The sequence below is a fragment of the Pelodiscus sinensis genome, chromosome 22 (assembly GCF_049634645.1).
Source record: "Pelodiscus sinensis isolate JC-2024 chromosome 22, ASM4963464v1, whole genome shotgun sequence".
NCBI classification, from domain to species: domain Eukaryota; kingdom Metazoa; phylum Chordata; order Testudines; family Trionychidae; genus Pelodiscus; species Pelodiscus sinensis.
In genome coordinates this window covers 17,825,187-17,841,923 of record NC_134732.1, presented here as the reverse complement: position 1 = coordinate 17,841,923, position 16,737 = coordinate 17,825,187, and the positions used below count along the sequence as shown (strand labels likewise).

Here is a 16,737-nt window from a genome sequence, read left to right as displayed (position 1 = left end):
CGAAAAGTTTGGGAACCACTGTAGCTGTACTGCAAAGCCCGGGCAGCTTGCACAAGCAATGGAAATAAACCCAAGGTGGCAGCTGGACGGGGGGGGGGGGGGCACTGACTCCTGTTTTGAATAGTGAAAAACTGTATCGCCACCCCCAAAGGTTAGAAGAGCGGGTGGCTCCCCGAATCATGAGATTGGCATAAGATGTGGGTGTACTATAGTTTTATATAGGGGCAGTAAGATATTCTTTGTCTTATTTTCTATCACTTTTTAAATAATTCCTAGCATCCTATTTGCTTTTTTGACTGCTGCTGCACACTGCATGGACATTTTCAGAGAACTATCCACGACAATGCCAAGATCTCTTACCTGGTTAGTTGTAGCTAAATTAGCCTCCATCATATTGTATGTATAGTTGGGGTTATTTTTTCCAATGTGCATTACTTTACACCTATCCACATTAAATTTCATTTGCTATTTTGTTGCCCAATCACTCAGTTTGGTGAGATCTTTTTGAAGTTCTTCACAGTCTGCTTTGGTCTTGACTATCTTGAACAGTTTAGTATCGTCCGCAAACTTTGCCAAATCGCACACTGAGGGTGGCTCTGGTTGGTGCCAATACTTCTTGCAGTCACAAGGAGTAAGGGAAGCCTATCGGAGTGTTTGCTCCCGTCAGACTCCCTCTGCGAAGATGGCACCAAGCTCGGCTTAAGGTAAACTAACTCCAAGTATGTATTCTATGTAGCTGGAGTTGCGTATCTTAACCCGACCTTTCAGGTCTAATGTAGACCTGGCCAACCCAGTGCAACTTAGGCCAGGTCTACACTAGCCCTGGAAGGTCAGGTTAAGACACACAACTCCAGCTACATAAAATATTACAAATGTATACAAAGAACAGTAGGTGGGTGCGAGAGGCTGTCTAGTTATTTATTGAAGTTGAGTAAGGATAGCTGGTCAGAGCTGAATTTATTTTGGAATATTGAGTGTGAAGTTTACACATGAACACTTATTTAAAAACCTATATGAACTGTGAATGTAACCAAATAGTTATCTACCCTTCCTTATTTGTTCATATCCATAGTTTTAAATGCTTAGGCTTTTCTCAAATGTAACTCAAACATTGGAGGAAATTTACCTGATGGTTACCTATTTTTTCCCCTGCTGATAATGCTACGTTTAAGCATTTCTGGGGGCTAGAAGTCCATTGGACATTTTGCTAAATATCTGATGCATGAAATTATTACACAAATAGTATATTGTTATTATGTGTATTATTGTAGGATCTAGGGCCCCATTTTCCTAGTTACCATTCCCTTCATATGTGGCTTTCATTTACTAATTTCAAAATACCATGCTATTTCCACCAAACAGAATACATTACTACTCTACACTTCCTGCCTGCAGCCCAAAGTGTTGATCCAAGAAAGAAAGGAGAAGAAAAGGAATGAATGAACCAGAAATGGCAGAAATGTTGCCATTCAAATATTCTGACATTGCTTGTGAAGTCAGGTCTGGGCCTCCTACTGGCATGGAAGAGAAAGCAAACTGGCTCACACCCCAGCTTGTGGGAGTTTGAGAGCAGAAAGCAGAATCTTTAGTGGATCCAGATTTAGTTTTTGGCATGATTCTAGGTCTCTCGAGCTTCTCCAAAAGTCTGTTGGTGATATCATCATCACGCCCACAGCAAACCCCCAGTAACTGAAGTGATTAGGTTGCCACATTAACAAAAAGAAAAGAACTGAAAGCTATAGGGTTCCAAGAGCTAACTGCTGTCTCTATCTGTGTACTTGACCCTGCCCACAAAATTCTCTTTGAATCCCCACGTTGTCTCTGCCAACAAGTGAGCTATTCCGATAAATGTTTTAGAACAGCAATAAGTATTACACAGGCAAATCCCTTGCCAACAAATGTCTAACTTCCATTCTCCAAAGGACACTTTGATTTCTTTCAATTTGTTCTAGACCATCTATTTTTCTTTCCTTATAAATTACTCTTAGCCTCTCAGTCCTCCTGACTTGTTACACTATAATATTACAGAACTATGCAACCCAATCTATTCTACTCCTGAAGGCCAAGATGTGCTATCCAGCTTCAGTTTATTGTTTCTCTGGTCATAAGGAAGAGCGCTGTGGATGAAAGGTAAGTATCAGTAGGACTGGGTCCATGAAAAAAGGTGACGTGCTGAAAGGTGTCATCTCTCTACCAGAGTGATTGGTGAAGCAATAGTAACGAGCCTGGTACAATTTACTAAGAGCTGTGGTGTAGAGGGAGTTGGGTCTGTTTAGTCTGCAGAAGAGAAGAGTGAGGGGGGATTTGATAGCAGCCTTCAACTTCCTGAAGGGAGGTTCCAAAGAGAATGAAGAAAGGCTGTTCTCTGTAGTGATGGATGCAGAACAAGGAGCAATGGTCTCAAGTTGTGGCGGGAGAGGTCCAGGTTGGATATTAGGAAAAACTATTACACTAGGAGAGTGGCGAAGCACTGGAATGGGTTACCTAGGGAAGTAGTGGAGTCTCCATCCCTAGAGATGTTTAAGTCTCCGCTTGACAAAGCCCTGGCTGGGTTGATTTAGTTGGGATTGGTCCTGCCTAGGGCAGGGGGCTGGACTTGATGACCTTCTAAGGTCTCTTCCAGCTCTATGGTTCTATGATTCTAGAGTCCATCACTGAGAATTTTTAAATCAAAATGAGATGTGTTCCTCCTAAAAGATCTGCTCTAGGAACTATTTTGGGGAAAATTTAATAGCTTGGATTATACAGTGGTTTAAACAAGATGAGCCCAGTGGTTCCTTTAGGCCTAGGAATTGATGAGAGCCTAGTAATGTGTGGTATCTCCAGGGATAGGAGAAGGGAGAGGGACCAGAGGCTAACAGTAGCTGTTCTTGGAGATGGAGATTGCCTGTGGAGAAAGGTCAGATTCATTGCATCAGCAGCAAAGCAGCAACTCATTGAATACCTGCAGCTTCACAGCTGTTGGCATACTTCACATTCTGGCCACCCTGAACATCATGGTGACTGCAAGCGCAGAGCCTTTTGTTCCAAAACTGCTGGACCCTAACATTTGCTGGACCCAAAAGAATCTCCATTAGCTTTAGCCGTATAAAGGGTATGATAAATTAGTGCACTTCCAGTTGCATCCAGAAGATGGCAGTATATATATATATATATTTCTTGCTTTCTCCTATATATATATATGCCAGTTTACAATCACTTCCAACTAGTCCAGTGGTTTTCAAACTTTTTTTTCTGATGACCCAGTTGAAGAAAATCGTTGATACTTGCAACCCAACATCATTTGACTAGAGTGTGGTCTCCGGGATGTGCCAGAGGAAGAGAGCTTTGGGGTGGAGGAGGAAGCTCTGGCTTTGAGGGTGGCAGGAGGGTCTTACCTTGAGCGGCTCCCAGTGAGTGGTGCAGTGGAGGGGCTAAGGCAGCGTCCTGCCTCTTCTGGCACCACAGACCATGCTGCACCCCACAAGCAGCCAGCAGCAGGTTCTAGCCAATGGGAGTGCAGAGCCAGGGGGCATGCGCTGCTTCCTGCCCCCCACCTTTCACATCGAGGAGCCGAGCTCTTGCCAGCTGCTTCTGGGGCACGGAACAATCTGAGGTGCAAGGAGAGGCCTTAGCACCCCCACTGCTCACCTGATCCCCCTGCAGCAATGAGACCCAGTGCCTAACATTCCATGACTCAGAGTTTGAAAACCACTGCTCTCATCTATTTCATTTAGGGTTTCTTCAGAGCCACTACCCTAGCATCTAAATGTTTCCCTGTAAAGTATTGTAGTAAGTTCCTCCCGTAGTGGACTTTGTGGGGTTTCCTAGCTAGAAGAGGCTCTCACAATCATCACTAGAAAAGCCTTATTAAGTTAGTGGATGGCTTAGTGCTCTAAGACCCAAGTTTAAAACATTCCCTGAAATCATGTGTTCGAACTACTGCAGTGTCCTCTCTAGTCCTCTGTTGTTCCAAGGTAGAATGGTTCAATTCAATGCACTTTGCTCTCTTTCTGTGTCTGTGTCAGATAAGATTTTAAAAGGAACCCAGGTCGCCTCTGCACTGCTTGGTGACTGGATGCAACACAATATTAAAAAGATATATTGGCATTGGAAAAGGTTCAGAAAAGGACAAAAATGATTAGAGGTTTAGGGCTGCCATATAAAGAGAGATTAAAAAGACTGGGACTTTTCAGCGTAGAGAAGAGGAGACTCTCACTACATCTCTACTGCAGCCTTCTTCCGCAAAAGCTTATGCAAATGAAGCACGGAGTAGAATATTGCCACACCTCATTTGCATAATTAATTATCAGCCGTTATGGTGCAAGAGGCTTTTGCGCAAAAAGGAGCTGTGCAGACGGCTCCTTTTTGTGCAAAAACCCCCTCTTGCGCAAGACCCATTCTTCCTCATTTTTTCAGGAAGAATGGCTCTTGTGCAAGAGGAGGTTTTTGCGCAAAAACAGCTGCTAATTAATTATGTACATGAAGCGCGGTAATATTCTACTCCGCGCTTCATTTGCATAAGCTTTTGCGGAAGAAGGCTGCAGTATAGATGTAGCCTAAGGGGGGATATGATAGAGGTCTGTAAAATCATGGCAGGTATGGAGAAAGTGAATAAGGAAAAGTTATTTACTTGTTCCCATAACACAAGAACTAGGGGTCACCACATAAAATTAATAGGTAGCAGGTTTCAAACAAACAAAAGGGAGCTTTTCTTCAAGCAATGCACAGTCCACTGTAAAACTCCTTGCCAGAGGAGGTTGCGAAGACCAGGAATTTAAAAGTATTAAAAAAAGAAGATACATTCATGGAGGTTAGATCCATCAATACTTATTAACCAGAATGGATAGGAATGGTGTCCCTAGCTTCTGTTCACCAGAGGCTGGAAATGGATGACAGGAGAGGGATCACTTGGTGATTTTCTGTTCACCCCCTCAAAGGCACCTGGCATTGGACACTGTCAGCAGACAGGAATACCGGGCTGGATGGACCTTTGGTCTGAACCAGTATGGCCGTTCTTATGTTCTCTCTCCAGTAGAGGGCAGCAAATGAGCATCTGTCTGTGAAACGCCTCCAGCAGTTGGCTCAGTGACAAATTTAATGCTAGCTATCACTCCCAACAGTGCCAGTAGGCAGAGGGGAAGAAAGAGATCTGTCACAGCATTGAACCTACTGTTGTATTATTTGTAGAAGCTGCTTCTCAGCTTGGGTGCAGGGAAACAGAATGTGCATTTCTCCTGTGCTTTGCTTGACATATTTTGTCTATTTCAAAACATCCATATAATTCTAAAGCAATAGCAAAGTATGCCGCCAGCGCGCATTATTATTTATTTTTATTTGCCTTAAAAGAGTTTGGTCGGTATCAAAAGACCTCGGCCAGCAGCCATTTTTATCATGGCAGAGTTAGCTGAGAAACTAGCTTGGGGCTGCACCTTGTATGCAGATGCTTGCTTTGCAGATGCAGCGATTGTGCCTAAGTGTCTAGGAGCAATGCACACTTTTTACAAAGCAGTGACAAGCCAAGATGTGGGTAGAGGTGTAGTCTGCCACCGACCCAACTGATCTCATAAGGCAGTCTAGTACACACTGCGCCAAATGCATCCTTGGTGGAACAAGATTCTTGCCCAACTGGTGCAATTAAAACCCTTATCTGTGCCAGTGAAACTCACAACAGAGAACAAAAGGAACCTGAAAGCTACCATAAGAAATCATATTCCTGGGGAATCAGAAATTTCATACTGTGGTCTACACAACACATGTGTGCCTACCCCCCGTGGCAGGGTGTAACTCTGAATATAAAATGAATACACGAACTAATGTATATGTTGCTCTCTCTCGAACTTTAATATACCTATATTCTGAGAGGGTAAAGCAGCTACACAGTCAGATCAATAACATACCAGGAGCAGCCAGGTAACTGGTGTATAGGTCATTAGATACTTGCTCACAGGAAATTAAATAATAGTTCTGCATTCTGTAGCACTGTTCTTCTTCCCCTGTTGGATCATGCTAAAAGAATCATTTCTTCTTCTGTGTTTGCTCTTGGGTAAATTTAAAAGAGATCATCAGTGCATTTCTCTGACGTACAGGTGATTAGTTCTCATTCATTTCACTATCTGTGCCAATGCTTCCATTTTCCCGTAGAAACCCCTGATGGCAATTAAACGAGGGAGAGGCTCTCTGGGAGGGGGGAGAAAACAGAATAAAAAAGAGTTTGTGTGTGTTTGACTGTGGATGGGGGAGAGGGCAGAAGATTCAGGGGATGATACCAAGGGGTGTAGGCTGAGAGTTAAGTTCCATAACAAACAACTAGATCATGACTAGCAGAAGAGGTGCCATAAACTGTAGTTCAAAAGTCAATGAACACTTTTTGTTGGGGTTAAATATTGGCCTGCAGCATTTACAACCCAAAGATAAGATTAAAAGGACTTCAGTTTGACTTGGCAAATTTCCACAGTTCCCCAGTGTGATGCTTAGGGTTAGATGCTCAAAACCAGTCAGCACCCCGTGGTTCTGAGCGCTAATGAAATGCTGATCACTTATTTTTGTCTCTAAACAGGAGCTGAGAACTTCTGAAAATGTGATCTCCCGCTGCTTCAATTTTCCTTCTGTAAAATGGGGATAATACCAGCGCCTTACCCATCTTAGCCTTTTTTCTCTTCCTAAGTATCCCTACAACCATTGTCCCACCTAATTGTTTTACATGCATGTACAGAATAAATTTTGTTATGTGCAGCAAGGCATGTACAGATGTGCACCACCAACAGAAACACATGCTGCCAGCGGTGGGCACTCTGCTCATCAGCTGGGCAGCACCTGAAACTCTCCTGGGTGGCCACCCAAGCATTCAGCTTATAGCGGATACTACAGGCTGTAACTTCTCGCCCATTATGCCTTGAGCTTGGATGATTCCTCTAGGTTGGTAATTCACAACCATTGTGGGCTGCATATACACATATCCACACAATATATATACTTAACATATGGGCCTGGAGATGTCAGATGCGCTGCAGCTGTATGTGGAATGGGCCACAAGCAGCCTGGGGGATGAGAACCACTGCTCTAGGGTGCTTCTGTGATACACCTGAATAGTAAGTGAAACTGACTATAAATCAGAGCAAAATTGACTAGCCTGTGTCAATCCACCCAAGGTGAGTGAAGGGCAATATAAATAAAGACACAGCAAAACTAAAATCATTAATGGCAGAAAGTAAAGGTGATGAAATCAGTGCACCTTGCAGAGTGAATAATCTAAACCAGTGTTTCTCAGCTTAGGAGTACCCGAAAGAAGTCTGGGGTTTCGTCAACACAACTGAAATTTGGAGAAAACTGAATTTTTGTTTTAAGTTTTACTGCGCTTTATTATTTTTCTACTTTTTACACCCCAAAATGTCATTGCCTGCCTGGCTATGATTAAGTTGTTTAAACAAATGTGTTGCAATGGTAAAAAAAAATGTGTGGCTGAAAACTGTAGGTCCGGGGAGTACTATAATTTTTTTTTGAAAAAGGGGTACTTTATAAAAAACCCTGAGAAACACTGATCTAAGCTCTCCGCCCTCCAGCCACAAGGTACCTAAGCATGTATCAGACTATTGAGAGCCCCTTCAACCCGCTGACCTGCAAGGGATACATTTCAGAAGGGTCCTCAGATTAGTCTGTATCTGCAAAAACAAGGAGGGGTCCGGAAGCACCATAGAAAATCTCAGATTTATTTGGGCGTGAGCTTTGGTGGGTAAAAAAAAAACATTTTTGGGGGGAGGGGCGGTGCCTGAACTTGGCCCTGTCTCTTTAAATGTTTCCATGGAAACTTTTAACGCCCCAAAACTATAACTCACCCGTCAGGCCTGAGCCTCTGCCTGGATAAATCAGTGTCAGCTGGGGGGGGGGGGAGCCGCTTGCAAACGTGCTGGGGAGCGCACGCTGCGAGCCAAGTCCAACCCCCCCCCCCCCCCCATCCCAGCAGCCTGGCTGTGGTCCTGCCCCCTCTCCCCCGCACCCAGCCCCGCACCCCCGCGCACGGGAAGGAAGTTGGCCGAGGGGAGGGCGCCGCGGCTGCAGCTGGCGCAGGCGGCTCCTCCTCCGCGAGCAGCCGCCGGGCGGGCGATCCGAGCAGGCAGGGGACAGCTGCCGCCCCCCCCCCCCCCACATCCACCCCCGCCAGCTCCTGCGGGGGGGGGAGACCTCAAGGGAGGCAGCACCGCGGGAGCCGCCGCTGGCCGAGGGGGACGCGTTGTAGCTGCGCGGCGGCTGCTTTGTCTGCACCACCCCCCCCCCCCCAGCAAAAGGGGGAGAGTTGCTGGATTGCATCCGAGCCGGGGGGGGGCCCTCTCTTGTGGCTGGGAGTTCGCACCCCCCGCCCCGAACCGAGCCCAGGATTGGGGGGTTCCCTTGCCCCCCCAGCCGCGGAGGAGGAGCTGGTTTTTCAGTGCCTTGCCCAGCGCCGGGACGCAGGAGAGGCGAGCCGGGGGGGGGGGCTGCGCGCTGTCCCCCCACTCCCGCTGCCTTTGTTTGCCTGCCACGTCCCCCCCCTGCGGGCAGCCGCAGACAAAAGCCGGCTGGAGACGAGCAACTCCCAGGGAAGGTGGGAGCGACGGAGGGGGCAGGGCGGGGATGGTTTCTCGGCCCCCCACGCACGTGGGGCTGCTGAGCGGGGCGTAACTGGAGCGGGGTGCCGCGAGTTGCGTGTCTCCGGGGGGGGGGGGATCGATGCAGCGAGGCGCCGCCGGGCTGGGGTCTGTTCAGTAGCACTGCCCAGCTCCGACCGGGGAGGGAGGGAGGAAGGAGCCGTCGAAGTCCCCCCCTTGTGTGTTGCCCCGCGATGCTTCCTGCCTGGGCTGCAGAGCAACATGGAAAAGCGCAATAGCCCGGCGCGATCTTCCAAGGGGACGCTTCCCAACTAGCCCCGGAGCCAAGGAGGGAGGAACTGAAACCAGCGGCTGGCGGGTGTCCTCGATGAAGAGAGGAGGAGAGAGGCGACTCTGACCGCAGGCTTGGCCGCTAGCAACTCCCCCAGAGCAAGTCTCGTTTCTTTTCTCAAGAAAGGACCCGTTACTCTGCCGGCTATGGAGGAGTGGCGGCAGTGCGGCCGCTGGCTTATAGACTGCAAAGTTTTGCCCCCCAACCACAGGGTGGTCTGGCCCTCGGCCGTGGTGTTTGACCTGGCGCAGGCTTTGAGAGATGGAGTCTTACTCTGCCAGCTGCTTCATAACCTGTCCCCTGGATCTATTGATCTCAAGGACATCAACTTCAGGCCACAGATGTCACAGGTAAATGGGGGAGAGGGGACGTGCAGTATTTGAAGGAAACTGTGTCTTAGCCACCCAGGAAATAACCCAGGTGGCGCCGATTAGATGCTAATTGGGGTGCCAGCAACTTGAATCTAGTCAGCTTCAAAAAACAACTTGGATTAAAAGTAGCTTCAGGTCCTATATGTGCTTTTGAGTCCGTCCCTCCCTCTAGCCAACTGCTGTGTGTGTCTGGTTTCCTGGGGTTCTTTTTTTCAAAAGAATCTTTCCTTGTTGTGTGGCAGGCTCCCAAAAGAGGGCAACCTGATTATCCTCTGGGAAGGGTGAAAGCGGCCACATAGAAAAGTTCTGGCCAGCTATAAAACATAAACAAGCTGGCAAAATGGACTAGACTTAGGTGGTGATTGTGACAAACAGGTACACAAAACTCAGATGGAAATGGTTTTGCTGGTTAATAAGGTGACTGTGTGCCTTTTAGTTTTGATATTTGGGCTTCAAATGCTACCCTGAAAATTTACTAGCTCAGAAACAAAATCCCATTTTTTTTCTATCTTGAGTTAAAGAAAAACGGTCTAGTCATCTGACAAAAACAAAAAAATGACTTGCCCTGGATGAGACGAATTCTTCAAAGCTCTGGTAAACTCTGCCTTAACCATAATATGATAGCATTGCTTCCTCTCCTAGCTGATGGAGCAATCTTATGAGGGATTACTACTCCTTTACAGTCCCAAAAAATGAACGGGATCCCTCACTGGCTCAGGAGTTTGTGCTCACAGATTACCTGGTAGTATTGGGTCACAAGGTGTAAACCATGTATGATGATTCTTTTTAAAGCTTCTCTGGTAAAGGAACCCTGTTAGGTAGTTCTAGGTCAACTTTTGAAGTCAGATTAGCATGGTGTACTCAGCTCTCCCATTGGGTACATGTACAGATTGGCATGATTGGCTCTTGAGGTTTTCACACTTAAAAAGTTTTCTTTCAAAAATAATCACACCAGAAATGTTTCCGAATTCTTTTTAATTTTGCTGAAAAATTTGTTTCGCTTTAGGTTTTTACAACCTGAACTTTTGCTCTAGAAGTGCATGGGAACCAGAGAATGAAATTGACTAGAAACAAAAATGATGCAGGCTACTCTATCTTCCCTGGCCATTCTGAGCTCCTGATGGAAACAAGTAGCCTATCTGTTGATGAGTAGATATTAAATGTGTCCTGTTCTAATAACCTCAGGTTTTATTGCTAACAAAGGCAAGGGAATGTTGGGAGTATCCAGGTGATCTTTTCCAAACGTGCATTTTAATTTGACAACTCTCAAAGACAACTAACAAGTCCTCTTAAAGCCCAAATGTCTGCATTGCAACCTTCTTCTCTGTCCTAGGCCGGCCTTTGGTTTTGTTCCATCAATGAGTTTTGCATGTTTTCTAGTAACTTTTTCAGCTGTTGTGACTTCTTGCCTAGTAATCTGTATGTTTTTAAGAAAATACACACTGAAGAACTTGGATCGAAAGTGTACAATAGTTTTCAAGGACTCTGTGTTTTATACTTCTTCCTCTGTTTAATACTTTCCTGACTTAGTCCCAATTCTGCAAAGATTTAAACACTTACTTAACCTTTACATGTGAGTAGCCTGGTTTATACAGATGAGTAATCTCATGGAGTTAAAGCAGACCACCTATGTAAGTTTTTCCTGCTCCTCCAACTATTATTATAAGGAAGAATAAGACGGTACCTCCTTATGCTGGAAAAGGAGACTCAACAGTTAATCCAGCAAAGCCAAACATTGTGGTTTTCCCAAAATATAACAATCAACTGAGATTGCCCTTTTGGCATTTGTGTTACAAACAGATCAAACTGCCTTTCCCAGAAGCTGGTTTTGGTTTTTGATCTCTTTGCACTAGTTTATGTTGGGATGAGAGATCTGGTTGTGTGATGGAATGATCCATGCATTCTTGGAGCACCCTAAAGATGACACGTCGTGCAGCCTTTTCTTGTAAGGAAACGACAGCCCTGCAAGTATTCTTTCAGTTCCAGATTTACTGCGTATGGAAGTTGGTGGCTGACACCTGCCACTGAGGAATGATATCTGCTTTCTGAGGTTAGGGCTATAGAGGAGTTAAATATACCATTAGTGGCGGATTTATTTTAGAGCTGTTTAGAACCGATTCTGATGAAAGGACTGGAAGCAGTGTGCAGTTAGGATTTCTGGCGTATTACATAAAACTACACAAAGCTGAATTAAAAGGTCGCCTTAGTTTTTAGTCTAAAAATGCCCTTCTTTTTAGTGACACTAGCAAAGTTCTCTAAAGCCAAAACATTTAAGTTTTTAAATCTTGAAAACTGATTATGATGAGAGAACCTATAACGTTGTGAGTGAGCTTAAATATTACAAGGATGTCCATCTTGCCACAAACGACTTTGTAAATCATTTCCCCTTTTGCTCCCAAGCCCCTTTCCTCTTGCGTCAGGATTTGGGGTTAATCACTTACCTGCCAGCTTGTTCATTCAGGAGCTAGTGATTCTCCAAGGGCAGCCGGTGGCTTCCCAAAACTCCTGAAATAGCTCAAGGGTCATCTTGCACCACTTCTTGCCTTGTTCCAGGAGTCTGTGAAGCTGTCCGCTGCTGGAGCTAATAGTCCTTTGACAGGAAAGGAAGGATGGCCTAGTGGTTAGGGCATTCACCTAGGTATTGGAAGGCATGCCTAATTCCTTGCTCTACCACAGACTTCCTCTGTGACATAACCTTGGGCAAGGCATGGGGCATGATGAATGCAGAAGTGGGGGCCTGCAAGAGCACCCCAGAACCTTGTCTCTGCAGGCTTTGGTACAAAAACTTCTCCCCCAAATCCTAATACGTGGACGTTGGAGAATCCGCTGCCATCACCCAAGTAACTCCATGAAAAATCAGGGAAGAAATCACTTGGGAAATTCCCTTCCTATGGTAAAACTTTCCCCTTGCCCCAACCTCTGTTTTGCGCGAAGTTGGGAAAAACAGATGGGACCCACAGACAGACCTTCCAGGACACAAAAATCAACCAGTACCAGTTAATTAGAAAAAAGGAAACAAACTTTTATTATCAGAACAAAGCTACAGTTGCAAGCATAGTAAAGCGGCTAGATGGAAAGGGCCACGAATTGAGCTAAATACTGACAGGGACTAACAGCTTTAGTTACAAAAGAGGAAAAAAAACCCCACACTTAACAGCTCAGACATTAGTTCCAAAATCCCAAACAAGGAAAACAATAAAACCTGATGGACTAGCTAACCTTTTTCCTACGTACACATTGTAAGAAGTCTGTTTTTGGAGAGAAAAGTGTCTTCCATTTCCCTTCATGCCTGGAAAAAACTGCTCTAAATATCTCAAACCCAGAAGAGAGAGAAAAAAGCCCCTCTCTTCCAGTTTGAAATTCCTACCTGCATTGTCATTGTCTGGCTACCCGATACCTGGCTAGGTACAGGAGACATAGTTAACCCCTTAATCACCGCATGCTGATCGGCACTCCTGATTATGACTTCACTTATCCCCATTGTACAGATGAGGAACTGAGGCTAAGAGTGCTGCCCTGCTTCACAGCAGTGTTGTGGGGATAACTGCATTATAGACTGAGAGGCTTAGATATTATGGCTTTGGGGCACAGGTGACGCATGGGGGACCCAAGGAGCCATGTGTCCCCAGTGCCATGGGCAGGAGGGACCGGTTGGCTGGGAGACTGGGGGGGGGGGCAAATCTGGTGCCTGCAGCAGGGATGTATCCCTTACCTCCCGCATTCACTGGCAGTAATGGGGGAGCAGAGCAATGGCCCCAGCTTCCTCTTCTCCACGGTGGTGTGTGTGTGGGGGGTGGATCCCTGCTGCCAGCACCAGCCCCCGGCTCCACTAGGCCCCTGAGCTGCATTGCTTGGGAGAGGGGAAAGAGGTGGGGAGGGGACAGAGCAAGAGCATGGAGGAGCAGAGCCTGGGGCAGAGGGGGAGTTAGCCCAGTCCTTCCCCAGGCTTGGGGGGGGGGCGTCATGTCGGTGGTGCCCCTTCACCAGTCTGCAATGGGGGCCATATAAGATCAGTAAAGAAGGAACCCTGCATTTGAAATACAGATGTGTATACAGGGCATAGTGGCCTGATTTAGTTCAGGTCTTTCTTTGTAGAGAAGTTCTCCACTTCACCTTAAATGCTGTTGAGAGAGACACTCAGAGAAGACACAATGCAGGCTGGCGACTATTCTGCCTTCGGTTTCACCTGCTCATCTCAGTGATGTACATGGGATTACACAGGTGTGCAGCAAGAGGCAGAACTTTGCCTGTGGTGAGAGTTGGTGTCGGAGGCCGGCAGTGAAATTATGTTGTGAAAAGGAAAAGCTTTTTGATCCAGAGGATGCCGGTGTCTGTGACTTTCCCCTTTATGCCAATTAGTAGGGGAATTTATTTAACCTGCAGCCTCGAGAAGCATCTTGGAGAAGGCATCCTGCGAAGTGGATCTGTCAGGGCCTATCCCGAAACGTAGAAAAACCAGCCGCGTGAAAGGCAACGAGGACATGCTTGTGTTCCGTGTGGCTGCGAGGTGAGCTGAGGATCACCTTGGATACTGTGCTGCACATGTCAGGCAAAGGAGCCATGTGTGACAAAGTCAGTGCAGTGAGACAAGAGACGCGTTGCTCCTTGAGGCGGGGTGGAATTGGTGCAGGGGTCGATTCGTTCCGACTCTCTGTAACAAGCCAGCTCCGCCGGCGGAGAGCTCAGCGTGGCTCATTCACGTTGCATCTCGGAGACTTTGTTTTGTTCCCTGATGCTGCTGGGCAGGGTAAGATTTGCTAGCATAGAAGTCACCCCTCAGCAGGGTAAGCAGAGACCTCGATGGCCGGGGCTGAGTTCTGCACATCTGGCTTTAGCGAGACTGGAGGAAACCTGACTCATCCTATTGCTGTGGGATCCAGCTCCAAAGTGGTGCCAAGTAGGAAAACCACTTTAATCCCCTCCTGTCCTTATTGATCTGCCACTTACTGTGATTGGGTGCATTGGGAGGTATTGTCGATTTCCTGCTGTTGGATGGATACAGGAGACCAGCTGATGCAAGAGACATCCTCCCTTGCAAAGTGCAAACAGCTGCAAGGGTGGAAGTCCTCCATCATCTCCCTCCAGCCTCTGCTTGGACTGTCTTCCCAACCCCCCTGGCGCTCTCTGTATCATCATCTGTGGTCATGTTTGCTGCCACTATCACTAATTTCCAGGCTCCTGGTTCGAGTCGTAGCTGGTACACTGCAGCTGTCTGCCTTGTCTCCGTTGCTCTTTTCATAATTAAAACAAGGAGACGGGTCTTATTTTCCCCCCTTGCAAGAGAACTGCTTAGTTTTGCGTTTCACGTTTTTATTGCTGGTTAGATTTGCTTGTAATTTTGTTAAGTCTTTGACCCAAATACCAATTACATAAATGCCTCTGCCCTGTGATACAGCTTGGCAATTTTTCGCGGTTGTAATGTTGTTTGACTTCGCAGGGGCTTGATGGCAACTCAATTAATTTTCCCTGCGAGGGGAACCGTGACTGGTACTCACGCTGCTGCAAAGGCTGGTCAGAAGTGAGCTGCCGGATCAGGACCTCAATAAGCAAGGCGCTCCATGTGAGCAAACATCCGTGCCAGCACGGAGCCCCGGTTCCTTCAGTGGGGCTCTGGATCACATGAGTGGTGCCCCTTTGCCAGATAGGGACGTCGGTTTTGTATGATCCAGTGTTTCCATGGAGTATCTTGCAAACACGCTGATCTAATTAACCAGATTTGTAATAGCAATAGCAGCTCATTGTCCTTTGGGTCAAGATCTTATACAATAGCCTCCATTGAGGGCTACATTCTACTCTGCTCTAAAAGATCTTTTCTGCCTGCTCTGTGAACTTTCAGGGATGAAGGGAACCTTTGGCATACTGAGGACAAGCACAAAAAACCTAACCCACCCAATTTGCCTTCTAGAACGTGCTTTCGGAACCATCCTTACTAGGGATGTGAAATGTTGGTTAATTGAATAGTCGAGTAACCTTGTGAATTCTTATGGTTAGTCGACTATTCTATAGTCCCTGGGGGCGGGGCTGGCAGCAACGCAGGGTGCCAGGCAGGAGCTAGTCTGTGAGGGGAGCCGGTTTAAAAACCAGCTCCCCTCATGGACCAGCTGCCTGTTATTCTGTGCTGCTGCCTCTAATAAAGAGGCAGCAGTGTAGGGTGGCAGCAGCCCCTCTCTGGGGGTGGGGGAAGTTTGAGCTCCTGAACCCGGCATGAACCGGACCTGAGCCAGGCTGCCTGCCCACCTGGCTCCTAATGCACTTTAAATGCAGAGCCACAGTGGGGGTAGGTCCCGGACCCGGCATGAGCCAGAACTGAGCCTGGCTGCTGGCCACCCTGCTAAAAAAATTATTGGTTGGGGGGGGGGGGGGAATGCGTGTAGTCTATAGCATTCACCTAAAAGCTTTTGCTTCTCAGTTAATCGACTACACTATTACATCCCTAATCCATACACAGAATATGCAGCGGCATAGGGCACCACTGGGTCTTAATGACCACCCACCTGCCTCTTTCTATCCCTGCTCTCCTCCTTCCAGACAGGATCTAATTAACAGAAATGTGTGAAAGCCTGCCAGAGCAATTAGCAGACACTGGAGTTGTGAAAAAGCCATTCAGGTGGTAATGAAACCATTTAACAGGCACCTGCCAACCCCAGGTCTAGACTGCCCATTTCTGAATTTACTGTGCGAGTCCACAAGGCCTTACTTTAAAAATAGTTGACAAAATATTTCATTAGTGTGTTGCTGAAGGTTATATAATCCTGTCTCTCAAAAATTGTCCTTCTCTCCCCTGCCACCAGTCATGGAGGGACCAGTTTAATAGTACTATTAAATCCTAAGGACGGGCCCTGGTTGTTTTTCTTATTCCATAGTTGGCTCATACTTGTAGTCAGGGCTGGGCAACTGTGATCTTGTGGTGTGAGCAGAGAATCTGGAAGTTGAGGGAACCATGGGCTTGAATCCCAGCTCTTCCATGGGCTTTCTCTTCAGTCTCGGCAAGTCAGTTCATCTCTCTACCCTTCACTTACCCATCTGTAAAATGGGACCAACAATGCTTTTGTGAAACAACATGGACCTATGGCTGATCAGCGCCGAGGTCTGTGTTTGCCTGATAGGAATCTGAGCTGGGCCAGGATGCTGAACCGCTGGTGTCCTGCTGTCCCTCTTTCCCCATTTCCACCCAATCACACCACATACATAAAGAGCAAAATCACAGTAGTTAACCCAACTAAACCAAGGCTGGGGGAGGTGGGGAATGGTTGTTGGCTGCTCTAGAAGGCATGTAGGGAGAGACAGTAAGCTTCTTGGGATGCAGCAAGAAGAGCATTTAAGGGGAGCACCCAGTGAAACAGGCCAATCAATTGGTGTCCGTTCCACTCTCAAGGCAGAGGAAACATGAGTAAATACTGGGGGAAGACAACGAATCCTGCCTCTGCAGTATTTTGATACCATTCGCTGCCAGTGCACTAAACCGGCGTCT

General features: G+C 46.9%; 1 protein-coding gene and 1 long non-coding RNA gene across 3 annotated transcripts in view; both read left to right on the top strand.

Annotated features, from left to right (window-relative positions):
* Positions 1-273: 273 nt before the first annotated feature.
* LOC142819329 (uncharacterized) lies at positions 274-6,670 on the top strand. The gene is made up of 3 exons (XR_012897185.1): positions 274-363; positions 2,029-2,130; positions 6,539-6,670. It is a non-coding gene; the product is annotated as an uncharacterized LOC142819329 (long non-coding RNA).
* A 1,320-nt stretch (positions 6,671-7,990) lies between these two features.
* VAV2 (vav guanine nucleotide exchange factor 2) overlaps positions 7,991-16,737 on the top strand; it is a 409,172-nt gene continuing 400,425 nt past the window's right edge. The window contains exon 1 of one of the 2 annotated variants that reach the window (XM_075905174.1): positions 7,991-9,245. In XM_075905174.1, coding sequence (XP_075761289.1) covers positions 9,042-9,245 — 204 coding nt within the window. In that variant the 5' untranslated portion in view covers positions 7,991-9,041. The remainder of the gene's footprint in view (positions 9,246-16,737) is intronic. The other variant, XM_075905173.1, reaches the window with a different exon arrangement.